Genomic DNA, 21,671 nt, shown 5'->3' on the forward strand with positions numbered 1-21,671 from the left:
ATGTCAGAAGTGACTACTCCACGTTCAATTAATTCATGGCTGACATTTTACCTTGGGAACACTTTCTTGCATGAACCGCTCATCTATTAATTCCCCAAATATCCAAAAATCTTTCACCTCTGTCTTGAATACACTGAACCACCTCAGCCCTCTCAGGTAAAGAATTCCAAAGATTCACCAACGGCTGGGTGACGCAAGACCTCATCTCAGTTTCAGCTTTGATGTGACCACTGGTTCTAGGTGACCCAGCCAGAGAAACAGAGTCATAGCACAGAAACAGGCCCTTCAGCCCAACTCATCCATGCTGGCCAAGATGTCCAGCTGAGCCAGTCCCATTTGCCTGCATTTGGCCCATATCCCTCTAAACCTTTCCTACCCACGTCCAAATGTCTTTTAAGCATTGTAGCTGTACCCACCTCTACGACTTCTTCCGGAAACTCATTCCATATACCCACCACCCGAGTGTGAAAAACTTGCCCCCAGGCCCCCTTTAAATCTTTCCCCTCTCACATTAAACCTATGGCCTCTAGTTTTAGACTCCCCTACCCTGGGGAAAATACTGTGACCTTATCCACCTTATCTCTGCCCCTCAGGATTTTATAAACTTTGATAAGGTCACCCCTCAGCCTCCTTCGCTCCAGGAAAAACAGTCCCAGCCTGTCCAGCCTCTCCTCAGAACTCCAGTCCCAGCAACATCCTTGTGAATCTTTTCTGTAACTCTCTAGGTTAATCACATCCTTCCTATAATATGGCAACCAGAACTGCACACCACATTCCAGATGGGATCTCACCAACGTCTTGTACAGCTGTAACATGACGTCCCAACTTTTGTACCCATTGCCTCATGCCTTCATCGCCACCCTGTCTACCTGTGTCGCTACTTTCAGGGAACTATGTACTTGTGCTCCGAGGTTTCTGTCTACAACATTCCCCAGGGCCCAGTCATTTACTGTGTCAGTCCTGCCACGGTATGAATTCCCAAAATGCATGACTTCATAATTGTCCAATTTAAATTCCATCTGCCATTCCCTTGCCCTCTTTCCCAGTTGATCTAGAACCTGCTGTAACTTTAGACAACCTTGATCTAGAACCTGCTGTAACTTTAGACAACCTTGATCTAGAACCTGCTGTAACTTTAGACAACCTTGATCTAGAACCTGCTGTAACTTTAGACAACCTTGATCTAGAACCTGCTGTAACTTTAGACAACCTTGATCTAGAACCTGCTGTAACTTTAGACAACCTTGATCTAGAACCTGCTGTAACTTTAGACAACCTTGATCTAGAACCTGCTGTAACTTTAGACAACCTTGATCTAGAACCTGCTGTAACTTTAGACAACCTTGATCTAGAACCTGCTGTAACTTTAGACAACCTTGATCTAGAACCTGCTGTAACTTTAGACAACCTTGATCTAGAACCTGCTGTAACTTTAGACAACCTTGATCTAGAACCTGCTGTAACTTTAGACAACCTTGATCTAGAACCTGCTGTAACTTTAGACAACCTTGATCTAGAACCTGCTGTAACTTTAGACAACCTTGATCTAGAACCTGCTGTAACTTTAGACAACCTTGATCTAGAACCTGCTGTAACTTTAGACAACCTTGATCTAGAACCTGCTGTAACTTTAGACAACCTTGATCTAGAACCTGCTGTAACTTTAGACAACCTTGATCTAGAACCTGCTGTAACTTTAGACAACCTTGATCTAGAACCTGCTGTAACTTTAGACAACCTTGATCTAGAACCTGCTGTAACTTTAGACAACCTTGATCTAGAACCTGCTGTAACTTTAGACAACCTTGATCTAGAACCTGCTGTAACTTTAGACAACCTTGATCTAGAACCTGCTGTAACTTTAGACAACCTTGATCTAGAACATGTTGTAACTTTAGACAGCCTTGACCTAGAACATGTTGTGGCTTTAGACAATCTTCTTCACTGTTCACCACACCACCAATTCTGGTGTCATCTGTAGACTTACTAATTATGCCACTTACATTCTCATTGAAATCGTTACTATAGATGACAAACAACGGTGAACCCTGCACTGATCCCTGTGGCACACCACTGGTCACAGGCCTCCAATCTAAGAAACAACCCTCCATTCCCACCCTCTGCCCCCTTCCACCAAGCCAATTGTGTATCCAACTGGCTTGCGCACCCTGGATCCCATGTGATCTCACCTTCCAGACCAGTTTACTATGCAGGACCTTATCCAAAGCCTTGCTAAAGTCCACGTAGACAACATCATCCCTGTATCTACCCCATTTACCAAAGAAAGCAGGAAGTACCTAGGCACTGAGGGTTTGTTGGTAGTGTACTGATCATAAAGGAGTTGGCAGCGAATTCTGTTGTTTGCCCTCTCTCTCCTTGTTTAACATCACTCCACATGGACACGTAATTGTGTCAGTTGGAAACTAAGATGCTCTGTCTTTCAACAGGTAGTTACTTCGAGTCTACCTTTAAGCACTGGTCACTGACCATTTTATGCTGAGTCTGTTACTAAAATAGAAACAGAAAATGCTATAACACTCAGCAGTCAGGCAGCATCTGTGGAAAGGGACTGTTAATGTTTTAGGTCAGGGACCCTTCATCAGAACAGAGAAAGAAAGCCTCAAGGTAGCAGTGAAGGCGCGAGAGGGTTCGGGTGGGACAAAGGGAATTTCTCCGAATCGGTGAGATGAAGGAGCAGCTAAGATTAAGCTTCTTTGTCTGTACAATGTGGTGCCATGGTTGTATTGTCTGTCTAATGTGTAGTCTGATGATACATAAAAAATGGAAACGATAGGAGGTACTAATGGCCAGTTCTCATTCAAACAGAGAGATAAAGCAAGTTATGTGAAGTTGGAGAACTCGATATCGAGTTCCTGCAGGCTGCAATGTGCCCAGATGTAAGATGAGGTGTTGTTCCTCAAGCTTGCATTTGGCCTTGTTGTACCTGTGCAGGAGGCTACAGACTGAAAGGTCAGCGTGGTTGTGGGATGGGGAATTGAAGGTGCAGACAACCGGAAGTTTAGCATCACCCCTGCAGACTGAGTGCAGGTGCTCCTCAAAGCATTCACCCAGTCTGCCTGCACTGCACTCTCTCTGTGACACTTTATTCTACATTCTGTTATTGTTTTCCCTTGTACCACCTCAAAGCACTGTGTAAAGAAATGATCAGTACAGATGGTATGCAAGACAAAGTTTTTCACTGTACCTTGATACATGTGACAATAATAACTCAATATACACAGTCTTCCAACGTAGCTGAGTGTAACTAGGGCCTCAGTGCTGAGGCCAGGGAGAGGACACTGATACGGCACAGACATGATGGGCCAAAGGGCCTGTTCCTGTGCGGTACGGTTCTATGTTCTGTGATATTGATTTGCTTCTCCTTCAGTGAATATGGAGGACATTGTGCAGAGAGCATTGATGGTATTTTCCATTAACCTGGGGTTCCTGGTGTTGGTGGTCCGGGTCTAGGAAGTATGTGGGGGTGGGCTCAAGGAGTGGTGCTGCCCAGCAGATCAGGAGCTTTGTGCCAAGTATGAGGTCTTCATTTTCAAATACCCTGTTCCTCAAACAACCAGACTACGCTGGAGCGTTGAAAACATAGCTAACCCAGTGAGGTCCCCATGGTTGCTGAACACCACACACGCACAGATCTTTCTCCAACCCCAACCTGCCCCAGCCTCCCTTCTCCCACCCACCCTTTCCAAAGTGGAGTCTGCCTTCCAACCACTGCCACTGGCTCTCTCCAGGTCCACTCCCCAATTGGTGCCAGCCCCCCCCACACACCTCACTCTACTCCCAAGTCCCAGCAGCCATGCAGCCCCAGCCTGCAGCCCAGCCCAGAAACCCTGGACATCTCCCAGAAAACACCAGAAGAACTTTCAGCCGATCTGCTGCAGATCATGGTGTCCTGCTCCGTGGACAGTTTGGTGGGTCCCAGTCCACGATTTCCTAGCTAACAGGCAGATTCATCCCATGGGAGTACCTCACTTAACCACCTACATAGCTCAGCCCACACAACAGCAACAAATCCATTATAAAAATCACACTACCACTAGCCTTCAACATCAGCTACATTTGGATCACCTCAAAGGACCTAGACAACTGGCCTGTTAAACTGCAACACACAGCTCTGGATAAATGCATCATAAACACCAAAAATTGCACCTTATTGTCTACCTGCAGTGCACTTTCTCTGTAACTGTATTCTGCATTCTGTTATTGGTTTTCCCTTTGTAACAACTCGATGTTCTTATGTTGTGAAATGATCTGTATGGATGGCATGCAAAACAAAGTATTTCCACTGTATCTCGGTACATATGACAATAATAAACTAACTAGGGACAGTCAGCATGGCTTTGAGAGAGGCAGGTCCAGCCTCACAAGCCTGATTGAATTCTTTGAGGATGTGATAAAGCACATTGATGAAGGTAGAGCAGTGGATGTGGTGTACATGGACTTCAGTAAGGTGTTTGATAAGGTTCCTCATGGAAGGCTCATTCAGAAAGTCAGGAGGCATGGGATCCAGGGAAACTTGGCTGTGTGGATTCAGAATTGGCTCACCCACAGAAGACAGAGGGTGGTTGTAGGTGGAGCGTATTCTGCCTGGAGGTCAGTGACAAGTGGTGTTCCGCAGGGATCTGTTCTGGGACCCCTGCTCTTTGTGATTTTTATCAATGACTTGGATGAGGAGGTAGAAGGGTGGGTTAGTAAGTTTTCAGATGTTACGAAGGTTGCTGGTGTTGTGGATAGTGTAGAAGGTTGCTGTAGATTACAACAGGACATGGACAGAATTGCAGACCTGGGCTGAGAAGTGGAATTCAACCTGGAAAAGTGTGAAGTGATACACTTTGGAAGATTGAATTTGAAGGCAGAATACAAGGTTAATGGCAGGACTCTTAGCAGTGTGGAGGAACAGAGGGATCTTGGGGTCCACATCCATAGATCCCTCAAGGTTGGCACACAGGTCGATAGGGTTGTTAAGAAGGCGTATTAGTCGGGGGATTGAGCCTTCATTGGTCGGGGGATTGAGTTCAAGAGCTGCGAGGTGATGTTGCAGCTCTATAAAACTCTGGTTAGACCATACTTGAAGTACTGTGTTCAATTTTGGTCACCTCATTATAGGAAGGGTGTGGAAGCTTTAGAGAGGGTGCAGAGGAGATTTACCAGGATGCTGCCTGGATTGGAGAGCATGTCCTATGAGGATAGGTTGAGCGAGCTAGGGCTTTCCTCTTTGGAGTGAAGAAGGATGAGAGGTGATTTGATAGAGGTGTACAAGATGATAAGAGGCATAGATCGAGTGGACAGTCAGAGATTGTTTCCCAAGTCAAAAATGGCTAACATGAGGGGACATAATTTTATGGTGATTGGAGGAAGGTATGGGGGGATGTCAGAGGTAAGTTTTTTTATACCCAGAGAGTGGTGGGTGCGTGGAACACACTGCAGCAGAAGTGGTGGAGACAGATACATTAGGGACATTTAAGAGACTCTAAGGTAGACCATGAATGATAGAGAAATGGGGGGCTATGTGGGAGGGAAGGGTTAGATAGATCTTAGAGCAGGATAAGATGTCGACACAACATCGTGGGCCGAAGGGCCTGTACTGTGCTGTAGTGTTCTATGTTCTAATTCCAATACAAGCATGAAGCAAAGCCAACAGTTTTAAAGGATCACTGATTAGTGGCCTTCACCAATGTCTGTGCCGACCATCAGGATTCCACATTTGAATACAACCATATCATTTTTGTTCCATTTTCACAGGGATAATTACAAACTGCGACGTCTGCACAGAACACTTTCATATGGGAGTTGGGAAAATTACAGAATGCAGCCCCAGAAAGAGTCTGCCAAAATCAAGGGGATTTTTATTCTATGTTCAGCAAGTTACTGTCACACCAACTAATCAGGAGTTTGCACATGAACCTACAGAATAAAGGCTGCTTTATTCAAGCTTGTGCGTTATAAAAACATTCAGGAAATACTCACTCGGGCTCGGGTCAGGGCACACCTCACATCTTGTGGATCTAAAGGAAAGAGAAAACATGAGGACAAGAGTTCATAGCACAAAGATAATACCTGTACTCACCCTACAAAGGAAGCGTAAATATCACAGCTGTCCCTGCCCTGGGAGTGTGTGACGGGACAGTGTAGAGGGAGCTTCACTCTGTATCTAACTGTCCCTGCCCTGGGAGTGTGTGACGGGACAGTGTAGAGGGAGCTTCACTCTGTATCTAACTGTCCCTGCCCTGGGAGTGTGTGATGGGACGGTGTAGAGGGAGCTTCACTCTGTATCTAACTGTCCCTGCCCTGGGAGTGTGTGACGGGACGGTGTAGACAGAGCTTTATTTTGTATGGAACATATGCTGTCCCTGCCCTGGGGGAACTTAATGGGACAGTGTATAAAATTATTGAATGGTTATGGCATCAAAGGAGCCCATTTGTCCATCGTCCATACCAGCTCCCTTTAGTCCTATTCCCTCATTCTTTCCCCACAGCACAACAAATTATTCTCCCTCAAGCACCTATCCAATTCCCTGATTATGCAGGCCGAGTTATAGATCATCACCGTTCTCTGGACTAACGTTTGTAATAATTGTCTTTTTGTATCCAGTTGATGAGCATGATAACATCTGGAGGATTTTTTAATCCACTTTGAAATTATCTGTGATTATTAAGTTATCCTCCTCTGCTCTGTCTTGTGGCTTCATAATAAGAAGACTGACAATTGTCCCGTCCACTCTGATCAAATGGACCAATGTGGTACGAGAGTACTCCCCAAACTGGGAGCCTCACCTTTAACATCTCACTAACACCCCGAGAATAAACAGACTTTTGAATTTCAAGGTTTGCACAATAAACCATTGGTTGCATTAGAAATAAAGATGCAATATCAGTTGAAATAGTTTCAAAGTCCTGGACATGGCAAGTCAACCATCATTAGTAACCACTAAAGTCTTAAACTACTCACGTTCAATCAGGAACAGGAAGCAAACCACTCCCATTGCAGCGACAATGATGCCCGGCACCACAAAGGACATTCCCCAACAGTTGGAGACCCAGTGCGCAGCTATCAAGGAGCCCAGGATGTTTCCCACAGAGGTATGAGAATTCCAGATCCCCATTATCAAGCCTCTCCTGTCGCAAGGGCAGAGAACACAGGAGTTACAATCCCCAAAGAAATCAAGCAAAACACAACATGAGAAACTATGAAATATTATCAGATGGTGCCGTACTTTCCCTTTCCAAACCAGTTCCCAATGCAGGTCACAACGCTGGGCCAGCCCGTTGTCTGCACCAAACCATTAGCGATCTGTGAACCCAAAAAATCAAAGGTTAAAATCAACACCAGTTCATTCCTCCACGCCGTGGCTCAGTGGAATGCACAATGACAGGACTGGATTCAGCAAGGTACTCTAATATGGGAATATCTCCGATGTTTACTGATTAGTAATTATCTTCAACAACTAACAACAAATGTTCTGTGAAGATCATATTTAAATAGATGATTCACACCCTTGAGATTCTGGCTCGAGTTTCAAATAGATGGCCCAAGCCAAAACAAAACAGTCCATTATTATTTGTCCAGGTTACAAAGAAATAATGGTATCCTGTTTTTGGGTGTAGGGGAGGGGAGCCAAATTCACAACCAGCGGGGAGCAACAAGGAACTCAGTGGCAAATTGGAGCTTGAAGCAGCCAACCAGTGCAAAGGGCTTGATGGATGCGAGGGGAAAAGAAGAATGAAGAGAGAGAACAAGAGGAGAAACAAGACGGTGGAGAAGTGGGAAAATGGGGAGATGGGGAGATGAGAGAGCGAACGGAGAAGAGCACAGCACAGGAACAGGCCCTTCAGCACTTGATGTCTGTACCGACCATGATGCCCAATTAAACTAGTCTTATCTGACTGCACATGATCCACATCCTCATTCCCTGTCTGTTCACGTGCCTGTCTAAATTCCTCTATCGTATCTGCCTCCACCACCACCCCTGGCAATGCATTCCAGGCACCCACCACTCTGTGTAAAAAAAATCTTGCCCCGCACATCTCCTTTAAAAACTTTCCCCCTCTCACCTTAAAGCTATGCCTTCTAGTACTTAACACGTCCACCCTGGGAAAAAGACTGACTGTCTACCGTCTCTGCCTCTCATCATTTTATAAACTTCTGTCAGACCTCCCCTCAGACTCTGACACTCCAGGGAAAACAATGGGGTGAATGGTATGGCGTAGTTGGGGCAGACAAGAGGATACAGCAAATGAGAAAAAGGGAGTGGAATATAGTAAAATAAAAATGAGGATTTAAGCAGAACATTAGCCTCACTTTATTTATCAGCTCACATTAAGGAGGGTTAACTTGCTCAATCTCAGGCTGTTTTTACAATGAGATAGATACAAGATAAGATATCTTTATTAGTCATATGTACATCGAAACACATAGTGAAATGCATCTTTCTGCATAGAGTGTTCTGGGTGCCAACATAGCACGCCCACAACTTCCTAACCTGTACGTCTTTGGAATGTGGGAGGAAACCCGAGCACCCGGAGGAAACCCACACAGACATGGGGAGAACGTACAAACTCCTTACAGACAGCAGACGGAATTGAACCAGGGTTGCACGCGCTGTAATAGCGTTACGCTAACCGCTACACTACCGTGCCTGCCCAAGTGAGAACACAAGAGATAAAGTGAGGCAGACCACTGGTAACATTGGAAAGGCCATCTCGCTGCCCAGTTGGAACAGGTCAGCGATTGTGGTGGATACTAATGGAAAAGCCCGACATTTGGTGTAAAGAGAAATGGGCTTGGCTTTTCATACCCTCTGTTCCCAAAGGAAAGCCTTGCCTCATCCTGAAGTCCCAATTCAATTACGCATCACTTGGATCCAGGGGAGAAACCAAGAGCATTGGGAGAGAATTGTCAGTATTGTTTTTTCCACACTCCATGAGACTTCCTGAGGTTAAAACTCAGAAAGGAGAGCTCTGGCCTGGTTGCTAAGTGACACCAGATGCACCAATGTGGTTGGCCCTTAACTGCCCTTGAAAATTATTAAGCAAGCCACTCTGTTCAAGGATCATTTAATAAATGCAAGCCTTGGCAGCAAATAATGAAAACCCCTCGGCTAACCTAACAAGATAATTTCCATTTCTGCAGTCTACTTGGTCCTGCACTGAACATTCTGTGCATTGTATGTCAGTATGTGACAATATTAAACCAATTACCAAATGAAACACATTGCAAGTAAAACACCTTCCTTACACCCAACCCTATTCCCTTGAATTAAATGGATAACTTGCCCACTCACCTGAATAAATATGTAGTACTGCAAGTTGTGAATGTTGTAGAAGTATCCCATGCCAAATAGTGCAGTGAACAATCCACTGGCCAGCATCCCAAAGGTGAGGTACAAGCGGATAGATAAACGTTCTCCTATTATTCCGCTGTCAGCAAAAGAAAACAAATCACTAAGACTAAGGACAGCACTGCTGTGGAGGACAGGAAGACACTTTCACAGTACTCCGCCACAAACCCTGCACCCAATGAGCTACTTCAAGACCGAACCCTGCAGCCTTTTCGCAAGTTCAATAAACGGGGATGAGATAAGGAATGAGGGATATAACTTCAAACTAAGTTGCATGTAAAGGGCAAAGGGTCACTGCTTCCAGCCAGTGAACACTAAATTTAATTTTAAATCAGAGGTTGGTCTTCAGCGAGTGATCAATACAAAGGATGGATCTCGGATCTCAATAATATTATGACCACATTTGTTGAATCAGCTTAGTTCAGCTACACATACGACCCAAAAGATCCCACCACCCACCACCACACAAGCATCTCGAGGGAACACTGAGCACTGAGTGTGGGGGTGAACCCCAGGGAACGTTGAGCACTGACTGTGGGAATTAATTCTGGGAAAAGATCAGTACCAGGAGGATTGGATAAATGCCCTCCTCCTCTGCTGCCGTTTTTATGATTTTTCGACCTTGCATCATCCACTGAGTTCTTCCCCCTGCTCGTTCTTCCAATCTAGTTACAGACCGGTATACCTAGTCTCTGGAATCAAGCCACTGAACAGAATGAGACAGTACCCTCTGGAGGAAAAACTGCTCCCTGGGAAACTCAGCGCTGTCTTCACACTTGTGTTATTTCATACTGAGATCTTACCTGGCGTACATTCCAACAGCATAGGCACAGAGGAAGGAGTAATCCAGCGCCCCCAGCAGCTGCTTGTAATTACTTTTATCTACAGTTTAATTTAAACATAAGGTACAATAATTAGATGCCGCAGAAAATAACTTTGCAAAATTTATTTTAATATTTTTCCCCATCCCTCCAACCCTGCCGTGGGGGGTTTGCAAGGGTTTGCCAGCCAACAAGCGCCCAGCCTGGTGTCATTGCCAAATGGATAGCTATAGGTGCCTGGTTTCATGCCAAAGGGCCTCCTTCTACCAACAGTAACTCAGTGTTAAACTCAAATACGTTCTGAAGCCAAATTCACTCACAACACAGGCTTGTCAAATGTTTCTGCAAAAAATTAGGAAAGGAAAATGTATCGCCTTTTTCCAATTATTACGGCTGCAGTTCCACACCACATGTTAAGAGTAGAGTATTTAGGACTCATTGTGTCCATCGTAGATGAAACACCACAACGTGCTTTGAACCCATGAACTAATTTTAAAGGGCTCAGGATCATTCTTTCAAGATGCATCTGGTGTATGTGACGTCTGTTTGATTTCCTGTATAATCTCTGCGAATTGGTAAATGCAGTTTATTTAAACAAATTATAATATGCTGTAGATCAGATTGTTGCTAGATATATGGGTGTGACAAGATCGGAGTTTGTATTTGATCTGTTCCTTCAAATAATCTAATTGTACAAGACACTGGTGAGGCCACGTCTGGACTGTGGTGTATAGTTTTGGTCACCCTGTTAGAGAAAAGATGTCATTAGGTTGGAAAGAGCGCAGAGATTTACGAGGATGTTGCCAGGACTCGAGGGCCTGAGTTATAGGGAGGTTGGGCAGGTTAGGACTTTATTCTTTGGAAAATGGGAGTGAGGGGTCACCTTACAGAAGTGTACAGAATCATGAGGGCCATAGATAGGGTGAATGCACACAGCTGTTTTCCCAGAGAGAGGGAACCAAAAACCGTCTAGCTGGCCCACTGTACGAGGTTCCTGGTATATGGTATACGCAGAGGCAGCTGGCATTAATACAGTTATCCATTTGATGGTGAATATAAACAGAATTGGATGGGGGGCTATTGGCAACCAAGGCAGGAGAGAGCTCCAGAATCGGCCAAACTTAAATAGAACTGACACAGTTCTGATTTCAGTCTCCAAGACTCACTACACAGTTTTTGCCCACTCTTTTACAGGATGTGGGCATCACTGGAAATACCTGTGTTTACTGTCCATCGCCAACTGGAACTGGAATTGGTTTACTATTGTCACATGAAGTGAGGTACAGTGAAAAGCTTTTGCTTGCCATCCAGACAGATTAATTCACACATAATTTCCTCTTTAACCAGGAAGCAGCTGAGAGTCAATCTCAATGGTGGCTCTGGAGTCACAAATAGCACAGATGGCAGGTTTCCTTCCCTGGAGAATCACAGTGGAGCAGATTGGTTTCAAACAATCTGGTAGTTTCACAGTCATTAGTACTGATACTTTCTTTTTATTCTTGGTTTAGCCCAATCAGTCAAAGTTTAACTTCCAAGCTGGGAATCAAACCATCCTCTGTATCGATGGTCCAGGAGGCAAGTCCAGTAACTTAACCGCAACACTAAATGTATTTTCACCAACACACTGGTGACATTCATGGCCACATTTTAAAAGCAATGACTGACCAAATATTAATCTGTGTGCAGATTTGAGGTATTATCATCTTTGAGGTATTAATTTTAAAACGCATGGACCAAATGTGTAAAATATGTCAACAGAGCTCTGTGTAACCTGGGTGTGTTGTGTAGGAAAACAACTTCGAATGATTCAGGAAATGATGTAACCCTTGGAGCCAGACTCTATCTCAACACAGAAACATTTGCACTTCATGTTAATTCCTGGATTTGCATTAAAACTTGTTTAAATAAACTGCATTTACCAATTCGCAAAAATTATACAGGAAATCAGACAGGCTTCACGTATTGTGACATACACCAGGAGGACCGTGAGGGAAAGGTCCTAGCCCTTTAAAATTAGTTCATGGTTTCAAAATAAGCTGCAATATTTGATCAACAGTGCGCACAGTCTGAGATACATCTCAGAAAGGCTCTCAGTCCTGAATTTAGTAAGAACTTTACCAGTTCTAACAGGGAACCAGAAACAGCATAAAGAATTCAGTGAATAACAGCTAAACAGGCACTGAGAAAACAGTCACAGTGCTTCTGTCATTGGGGAGATGAGAAAGGAGAAAGCAAAGTAAATTCGCCCTGGCTTCTCACTGCATTTCAAGAGGTGATGATCCTTACTGGAAGGCACAAGAGGGCAAACAAACCCAGGAGGCACTTCTAGGGCTCAAGTCCAATAGCTCAGCCTTTGTCCTATTCCCAAGTCAGATACCAGACTGCCACTAATACCCACACGCATCACTCTGCGGTATTTAAAAGACAAGATGACAGATGTTGGAGGATTGGTGGGTTTTGAAGATGAGAAATCTCACTGCTTAATGGTTTGCACTTGCTTCTTTCAAAATACATGGAGGGTTTCATCAGTCAAATGATTTAGTCTCAATAAAACTTAATGTACTTAAAAACTTAATCTATTTAATAGCTCACACATAGAGAGATGGTGAACATGTTGTAGAGGATCAGCCATGACCTTATTGAATGGCGGAGCAAGCTCCAGAGACTGAACGACTATTGCTGCTTCTCCTTCCTAACACAGAAACAGGCCTTTGAGCCCAACCAATGTGTTGGTGTTTAGACTCCACGGAAGCACAGAGTTCTGTTCACATTAGCAGGACCCATTATAAAATCACACATTCCATTTTTCTCATTCACCCTTTGATTGTTAAATATTGACAGATTCTGCTTTGAATGTTAATCCATGAATTTCACAGCCTTGTGTGAAGAGTTCCTCCAGTGCGCTGTTCTAAATCTCTCAAACTTAATATTATTTTACCAGTCCCTTGTTAACAGTGCCTTAACTACAGGAAACAGCCTAATTAGAAACACAGAAAACCTACAGCACATACAGGCCCTTTGGCCCACAAAGCTGTGCCAAAAATGTCCCTACCTTAGAAATTACTAGGCTTACCCATAGCCCTCTATTTTTCTAAGCTCCATGTACCTATCTGTCTCTTGAAAGACCTTATCGTATCCGCCTCCACCACCGTTGCCAGCAGCCCATTCCACGCACTCACCACTCTCTGAGTGAAAAAAACTTACCCCTGACATCTCCTCTACATCTACTCCCTAGCACCTTAAACCTGTGTCCTCTTGTGGCCACCATTTCAGCCCTGGGAAAAAGCCTCTGACTATCCACACGATCAATGCCTCTCATCATCTTATACACTTCTATCAGGTCCCCCCCCCCATCCTCCGTCACTCCAAGGAGAAAAGGCCGAGTTCACTCAACCTGTTTTCATAAGGCATGCTCCCCAATCCAGGCAGCATCCTTGTAAATCTCCTCTGCACCCTTTCTCTGGCTTCCACATCCTTCCTGTAGTGAGGCGACCAAAACTGAGCACAGTACTCCAAGTGGGGTCTAACCAGGGACCTATATAGCTGCAACAATACCTCCCGACTCCCAAATTCAATTCCACGATTGATGAAGGACAATACACCATATGCCTTCTTAACCACAGAGTCAACCTGTGCAGCTGCTTCAAGCGTCCTATGGACTCGGATCCCAAGATCCCTCTGATCCTCCACACTGCCAACAGTCCTACCATTAATACTATACTCTGCCAACATCTTTCATTATTTTAATTTTAAACACTTCTGTTATTTCATCCCATGATCCTGAAGATAATTTATTTTATAATATTTTCTGCTCCATTCCACACACTGGCCTGGCAAATCTGTCTTGTTACTTTTTAAAACTGCTTGCCATCAAACCTCAGTTTTAGACACTGCACTGGGGTCACATTAAGGTTGCGTAATAGGATCACTAGTACCTCCCAGTTTTTATAAGCAATGCCCCCTTCGAACAAAACCTACAAACGTATTTGACTTTTTCCCTTAGTGTTAACCAGCCTGAGACGCTGCCTTTAATATCCAGTGATTCTGCTCCTCTGACACCCATCCCAACACACTGATTATCCTCCCATTCAACCTGTAATTATCGTTATTTTTATCACAAAATGAATACGCTCAAAAATAGTCCTTCCCGATCCCAGTGTGATCACTCACCGAAGGGTGCCCAGCTACACCACGTGTCATTGGAAAAGGGCTTTCCCAGCAGCTGAGCTTGAATCAAATGCTCCTTGTAGCTGTAGAGTTCAATTTCATTGGCCATTGAACAATTCATGTGCAATGCACTCTATATAAAAAAAAGCACATTCCATTATAAAACAGTGTGGACACATACAGATGCACCATAGAGACCTCCTGCTCCCTCAAACACTATGCCCTCCAAACCAATCACTATTTACTCAGAGTAATACAGACCTATACAGGCCCTTTGGCCCAACCAGTCCATGCCGACCATGGTGCCCACCCAGCTGGTCCCAATTTCCTGCATTTGGCCCATATCCCTCCAAGCCCTGCCCCTGCAAATTGGTTTATTATTGTCACTTGCACCGAGGTACAGTGAAAAACTTGTGGGCATGCTGTATTGGCGCTGGAAGCATGGCGACACTTGTGGGCTGCCCCCAGAACGCTCTACACAATTTCACTATGTGTTTCGATGTACATGTGACTAATAAAACTGTCTTGTCATACAGGTCAATTCATCACACATTGCATTGAGGTAGTACAAGGTAAAACAATAACAGAATGCAGAATAAAGTGTTACTGTTACAGAGAAAGTGCAGTGCAGGCACACAATAAGGTGCAAGGTCATAATGAGGTAGATTGTGAAGTCAAGAGTTCATCTTATTGTACTAGACGACTGTTGAATAGTCTTATAACAGCGGGACAGAAGCTGTCCTTGAGCCCCGTGGTACATGCCAACTGCTTCTTTAAATGATACTATTGTACCTGCCTCAACCACTTCCTCAGGCAGCTCATTCCATACACCCACCACCCTCTGTGTGAAACTTTGTGAGCTTCATGCGAGCAAAGAATTCAATTGTACCCTGGTGACAATAAACTAATCAGAATCATCGAAAAACTTTCTCCCAAGTCCTTACATTGACTGACGTTCTGCCCACAGAGCAGAGAAGGTTAAGGGGAGGTCTAAAGGAGTCACAAATCTATATCAGTATCAGGAAGGTCAGGTAATAGAGCAGGTAATTAAGGTTAAACAGAGGGAAGATGAGCAATAAATTCTTTCAATCTGGAAGGTATTTGCCAAAAAGCAGTTATCACTAAATCTGCTACATTAAAAACAGACTGTGCAGCTAAAGAAGCTTAATTTCATTTTAACTGCCCCATTGCTTCACCCGTCAGTGGAATTTGCTTTGTTCCAACCTCCTCACTTTTTCTGCTACCTAAACTAACTTGTTTCCCTGAATTCAATTGCTCCAGATTCCAGCAAGACTCATGCAAATTTCTACAGATGTACAGCGGAGAGCATTCTGATTGGCTGCATCACCACCTGGTGTGGAGCCTCTAATGCACAGGATCACAAGAGGCTGCAGAGAGTTGTAGACTCAGCCAGCTCCATCACAGGCACAACGCTCCCTACCATTGAGGACATCTTCAAGAGATGGTGCCTCAAGAAGGCAGCATCCGTCACTAAGGACCCTCACCACCTGGGACACGCCCTCTTCTCGTTACTGCCATCGGGGAGGAGGTACAGGAGCCTGAAGACCTACACTCAATGATTCAGGAACAGCTTCTTCCCCTCCGCCATCACATTTCTGAACGATCCATGAACACTGCCTTGTTATTCCTTTTGTTTTGCACTATTTATTTATTTTGTAATTTATAGTAATTTTATGTCTCTGCACTGTACTGCTGCCACAAAACAACACATTTCCCATCATTTGCCAGTGATAATAAACCTGATTCTGATTCTCTCTCCTCCTCAGCTCTGATGCTGGATAGTGAAACTGAAACAATAAAAGCTTCTCTTCTACAAAATGGAGATAAACTGAGGGCTTGGATAAGTATGGGGGACTATGATATTGTGGCTATTACTGAGACGTGGCTGATGTCAGGGCAGGAATGGATATTGAATATTCCTGGTTTTCGGTGTTTGAAGAGGGATAGGGAAGTGGGGAGAAGAGGAGGAGGAGTGGCGATACTGGTCAGGGACAATGTTACGGCTGCGGAAAGGATGGATGTTGTAGAAGGATCATCTCTGGGGTCCGTATGGGTGGAAGTAAGGAACAAGAAAGGAGCAGTTACTCTGCTAGGAGTATTTTATAGGCCCCCCGGTAGCAGTAGAGATATAGAGGAGCAGATTGGCAGGCAGTGTTTGGAGAGAAGCAAAAATAACAGACCTGTTATAATGGTAGAATTCAACTTCCCAAATATAGACTGGAACCTGCTTAGTGCCAAAGGTTTAGATGGGATGGAATTTGTTAAGTGTGTCCAGGAGGGATTCCTGACGCAGTATGTCGATGGGCCGACTAGAAGGAATGCCATGCTAGATCTAGTTTTAGGAAATGAACTGGTTCAGGTGAAGGATCTATTGGTTGGTAGAGCCATTAGGGGACAGTGACCATTGCTCCATAACCTTTAAAATTGTCATGGACAGGGACAGGTGCAAAGAGGACAAGAAGATATTTAATTGGGGGAGGGCGAACTATGAGGCTACAGGGAGAGAACTTGGGAGTGTAAATTGGGATGTCCTTTTTGAAGAGAAGTATACTATGGAGATGTGGTCGATGTTCAGGGATCTTATGCCGGATGTTAGGGATAAATATGTCCCGGTGAGGCAGAGAAGGAATGGCAGGGTGAAGGAACGGTGGGTGACGAGAGAGGTGGAACGTCTAGTTAGGGAGAAGAAGGCAGCGTACATCAGGTATAAGCAGCAAGGTTCAGACAGGGCCCGTGAGGAATATAGAGTAGTGAGGAAGGAACTTAAGAAAGGGCTGAGGAGAGCTAGAAGGGGACATGAAAAGGCGTTGGCTAGTAGGGTTAAGGAAAATCCCAAGGCCTTTTTCACGTAGGTGAAGGGTAGGAGGATGGCTGGGGTAAAGGTAGGTCCGATTAAAGACAATGGTGGGAGAATGTGCCTGGAGGCGGCGGAAGTGGGAGAAGTTCTCAATGAATATTTCTCTTCGGTATTCACCAAGGAGAGGGGTCTCGATGACGCGGAAGGGAGTGCTGGTATGGGTAATGTTCTCAAGGTTGTAGATGTCAAGAGAGAGGATGTGTTGTAGTTGTTAAATAATATCAAGACAGATAAATCTCTGGGGCCTGACGGAATATTCCCCAGGCTGCTTCGAGAGGCGAGGGAGGAGATTGTTGAACCGCTGGTAAGGATCTTTGAGTCCTCGTTGTCCACGGGGGTGGTGCCGGAGGATTGGAGGGTGGCGAATGTTGTCCCCTTGTTCAAAAAAGGTAGTAGGGATAGTCCAGGGAATTACAGACCGGTGAGTCTCACGTCTGTGGTGGGTAAGCTGTTAGAAAGGATTCTAAGGGATAGGATCTATGAACACCTCGAGAATCATGGACTGATTAGGGACAGCCAGCGTGGCTTTGTGAAGGGAAGATCTTGCCTCACAACCCTGATGGAGTTCTTTGAGGAGGTGACGAGGAAGATTGATGAGGGTAGTGTTGCAGATGTGTTCTATATGGATTTTAGTAAGGCTTTTGATAAGGTTCCTCATGGTAGGCTTCTTCAGAATTTCAGAAGCCAAGGGATCCAGGGAAGCTTGGCTGTGTGGATTAGGAATTGGCTTGCCTGTAGAAAGCAGAAGGGTTGTGTTGGAGGGAGTGCCCTCGGATTGGAGAGCAGTGATTTGTGGTGTCCCGCAGGGATCGGTTCTGCAACCTCTACTTTTTGTGATATCTATAGATGACTTAGATGAGGTGGTGGAAGGCTGGGTTAGTAAGTTTGCGGACGACACTAAGATCGGCGGTGTTGTGGATAGTGTGGAGGGCTGTCGAAGCTTGCAGAGGGATATTGATAGGATTCAGAGCTGGGCTGACAAGTGGCAGATGGAGTTCAATCCGGAGAAGTGTGAGGTGGTACACTTAGAAAGGACAAACTCCAGGGCAGAGTACAAGGTAAATGGCAAGGTACTTGGCATTGTAGAGGAGCAGAGGGATTTGGGGGTTCATATTCACAGTTCACTGAAAGTAGCCTCACAGGTGGATAGAGCAGTTAAGAAGGCCTATGGGATGTTAGCATTCATATATCATGGGATTGAGTTTAAGAGCCGCGAAGTGATGATGCAGTTTTACAAAACTCGAGTTAGACCACACTTAGAGTACTGTGTTCAGTTCTGGTCGCCGCATTATAGGAAGGATGTGGAGGCGTTGGAGAGGGTGCAGAAGGGATTTACCAGGATGCTGCCTGGATTAGAGCAGTATGGAATATGATGAGAGGCTTAAGGTGCTAGGGCTTTATTCACTGGAAAGGAGGAGGATGAGAGGAGACATGATAGAGGTGTATAAAATATTGAGAGGAATAGATAGAGTAGACAGTCAGCGCCTCCTTTTCTGGGCACCAAGTGCTCAAGGACAAGAGGACATGGCTTAAGGTTATGGGTGGGAGGTTCAGGGGAGATGTCAGGGGGAGGTTTTTCACCCAGAAAGTGGTTGGTGCATGGAATGCGCTGCCTGGGGTGGTGGTGGAGGCGGATACATTGGGCAGGTTCAAGAGTTTGTTGGAGAGGCATATGGAGGAGTGTGAGATAGAGGGATGCTGCCTGACCTGCTGAATGCTTCCAGCATTTTCTGTTGTTATTTCAGATTCCCAGCATCTGCAGTTCTGATTTTCACCTCCTGCCCCAACTGTGGAAGAGCCTGCAGGACCTCAGAATGGTCACCTCAAAATGCACAGAACTGGAGTGGAAACAAGTCATCCTCAATCCAGAGGGAGTGGTTCAAAGTTAAACACAAACAAAATAGGCTATTAGAATGTGTACAGCTATCCCTAATGAAGTCAGCAACACTACGGCAAGCATTAAACTAAGTCCTATCTACTAATTTAAAATTGAAACAAGGAAGGCGCCAAGAATTTATGAGACAAGTAATGTCTATTGTTCTCTGAGAACAGGTTGCTGATATCAACGATTCCCTTATCAGCAGCAAATACAGGCTGCTATCCAGAAACAAACATCCTGCTCAATTGGCTGCATCTCTATTTCAATATCTGCAAACCATTCTGTTTGTTTAGGGAAGGTTGCTTTAGGCTTGACTAGAGTATTTGAGGAGGCAGCAGAGAGAGTCAATGAGGGGAGTACGTGTAATCTAATCTAGGTGGACTTTGAGCAAGATGTTTGACAGAGAATGATCAGGAAAGTGAAAAGCTGATAGGCCCAAGGGAAAGGGGCCCAAGGAAGCAAAAAGTAGGGTCAGCAGAACCAAAGGGACTGGAAGACCGTTGGTAGTAAAGTCCTGCAGAGCTCAGAGGTGGGTAATTTGATTTTGAGAGTCCTGATGTAGGGTCTTGACCCAAAATGTTGACGGTCCATTTCCCTCCACAGATGCTGCCTGACCCGCTGAGTTCCTCTAGCAGATTGCATGTTGCTCCAGATTTCCAGCATCTGCAGTTTCTTGTGGTCTTGATTTTTGTTTTGGTGTGAATAATCAAGTTTGAAAATTGAACAAGAATTGGCAACGTGTGGAAATTAAGGAAGAAAGCTGTAGACTGCAAAAAACTTAGACTCCTTCAATGGTGGGTAGCAAGTTGGCAAGTGGAATTCAGCCTGGAGAAGAGTGAACTGGTATGTTTGCGAAAAACAGACAAGTCAAGGAAACGCAATAAATGGTGGGATATTTAGAAGTGTGGTGGATTGAAGGACTTGGGATCACAAAGAGATCCCTGAAGAAAGCACGGCAGTATGGTAATGGAACAAAAGTCATTAGGCTTTAGCAATAAGAGAACTGGACCATTCAACCAGGAACAAGAATCAGATTCATTATCATTGACTTATATGATGTGAAATGTGCTGTTTTGCAGCAGCCGTACAGTGCAAAGACGTAAAAATTGCAATAAGTTAAAAAAAAACAAATATTGCAAGAAAAAAATAGAAAATGGGCCGTTCAGAGATCTGATGGCGGAGGGGAAGAAGCTGTTCCTGAATCATTGAGTGCGGGTCTTCAGGCTCCTATACCTCCTCCCCGATGGTAATAACAAGAAGAGGTTGGTCAGGGTCCTTAATGATGCATGTCCTCGATGGTGGGGAGGGTTGTGCCCAAAATGGAGCTGATAAAGAATTCAATTTGCCCCCATAACAACTGGTTCAGTTTAAATTCAAGTAATTTGGAATTAAGAATAAAGAGGTAGGGTGGATAAGGGAGAGGTGGCAAATGTTGTGTATTTAGACTTTCAAAAGGCCTTCGACAAGGTGCCACAGAAGAGACTGATTAATAAGATGAGAGGTCATGGAATTACAGGTAGGATAACAGAATGGGTAGAGCATTGGCTGGTTGGCAGGAAGCAAAGGGTGGGAATAAAAGGATCAGTGGTGTTCCGCAGGGGTCGGTGTTGGGGCCGCTTCTTTTTACCTTGTACATTAACGATTTGGATGATGGAGTAAATGGTTTTGTGGCTAAGTTTGCGGATGACACCAAGATAGGTGGAGGAGTAAGGAGTATTGAGGAGACAGGCAGGCTGCAGAGAGACCTAGATAGTTTAGGAGAATGGGCAAGGAAATGGCAGATGAGATTCAATGTTGAGAAATATGTCGTTGTACACTTTGGAAACAGAAATAAACGGGCAGATTATTATCTAGAAGGAGAGAAAATTCAAAGTACAGAAGTACAAAGGGACTTGGGGGTACTCGTGCAGGATACCTTAAAGGTTAACCACCAGGTCGGATCGGCAGGAAAGAAAGCGAATGCTATGTTGGCATTCATTTCAAGAGGTATAGTGTATAAAAGTAAGGAAGTGTTGATGAGGCTCTACGGGGCACTACTGAGGCCTCATTTGGAATACTGTGCACTGTTTTGGGTCCCATATCTTAGGAAAGATGTGCTGATGTTGGAGAGGGTTCAGAGGAGATTTACGAGGATGATTCCTGGAATGAAAGGGCTTACGTATGATGAGCGTTTGTCGGCTCTTGGACTGTACTCACTGGAGTACAGAAGAATGAGAGGGGACCTCAGAGAGACATTTAAAATGTTGAAAGGACTGGACAGAGTAGACGTGGCTAGGCTGTTTCCCTTGGTGGGTGAGTCCAGGACCAGAGGGCACAATCTTAGAATTAGAGGGTACAGGTTTAAAACAGAGATGAGGAGAAATTTCTTTAGACAGAAGGTGGTGAATTTGTGGAATTCCTTGCCACGTACAGCAGTGGAAGCCAGATCATTGGAGGCGTTTAAGGAAGAGATAGACATATATCTAAATAGTTGGGGTATCAAGGGATAGGGGGATAAGGCTGGAAATTGGGGTTAGAATAGTTTTTTTTTCTTTTTTTTTACCTCCCCCCCCAAAATTTCTCATTTCTTT

The 21,671-nt window shown here is 44.7% G+C and overlaps 1 protein-coding gene across 7 annotated transcripts in view; it reads right to left on the minus strand.

The window, feature by feature from the left end:
- The window catches only part of LOC127570033 (glucose-6-phosphate exchanger SLC37A1-like), an 87,989-nt gene that overhangs the window by 39,431 nt on the left and 26,887 nt on the right, over positions 1-21,671 (minus strand). For all 7 annotated transcript variants that reach the window (XR_007956290.1, XR_007956291.1, XM_052015247.1 and 4 more), the window contains 6 exons: positions 14,348-14,477; positions 10,160-10,238; positions 9,300-9,435; positions 7,233-7,309; positions 6,968-7,134; positions 5,986-6,023 (listed from right to left, as the gene is read on the minus strand). Coding sequence is in view for 5 of the 7 variants with exons in the window: in XM_052015247.1 (XP_051871207.1) it covers positions 5,986-6,023; positions 6,968-7,134; positions 7,233-7,309; positions 9,300-9,435; positions 10,160-10,238; positions 14,348-14,477 (627 nt within the window). In the remaining 2 variants the exon portion in view is untranslated. The remainder of the gene's footprint in view (positions 1-5,985; positions 6,024-6,967; positions 7,135-7,232; positions 7,310-9,299; positions 9,436-10,159; positions 10,239-14,347; positions 14,478-21,671) is intronic.

The sequence above is a fragment of the Pristis pectinata genome, chromosome 4 (assembly GCF_009764475.1).
Source record: "Pristis pectinata isolate sPriPec2 chromosome 4, sPriPec2.1.pri, whole genome shotgun sequence".
Taxonomy (NCBI): Eukaryota; Metazoa; Chordata; class Chondrichthyes; order Rhinopristiformes; family Pristidae; genus Pristis; species Pristis pectinata.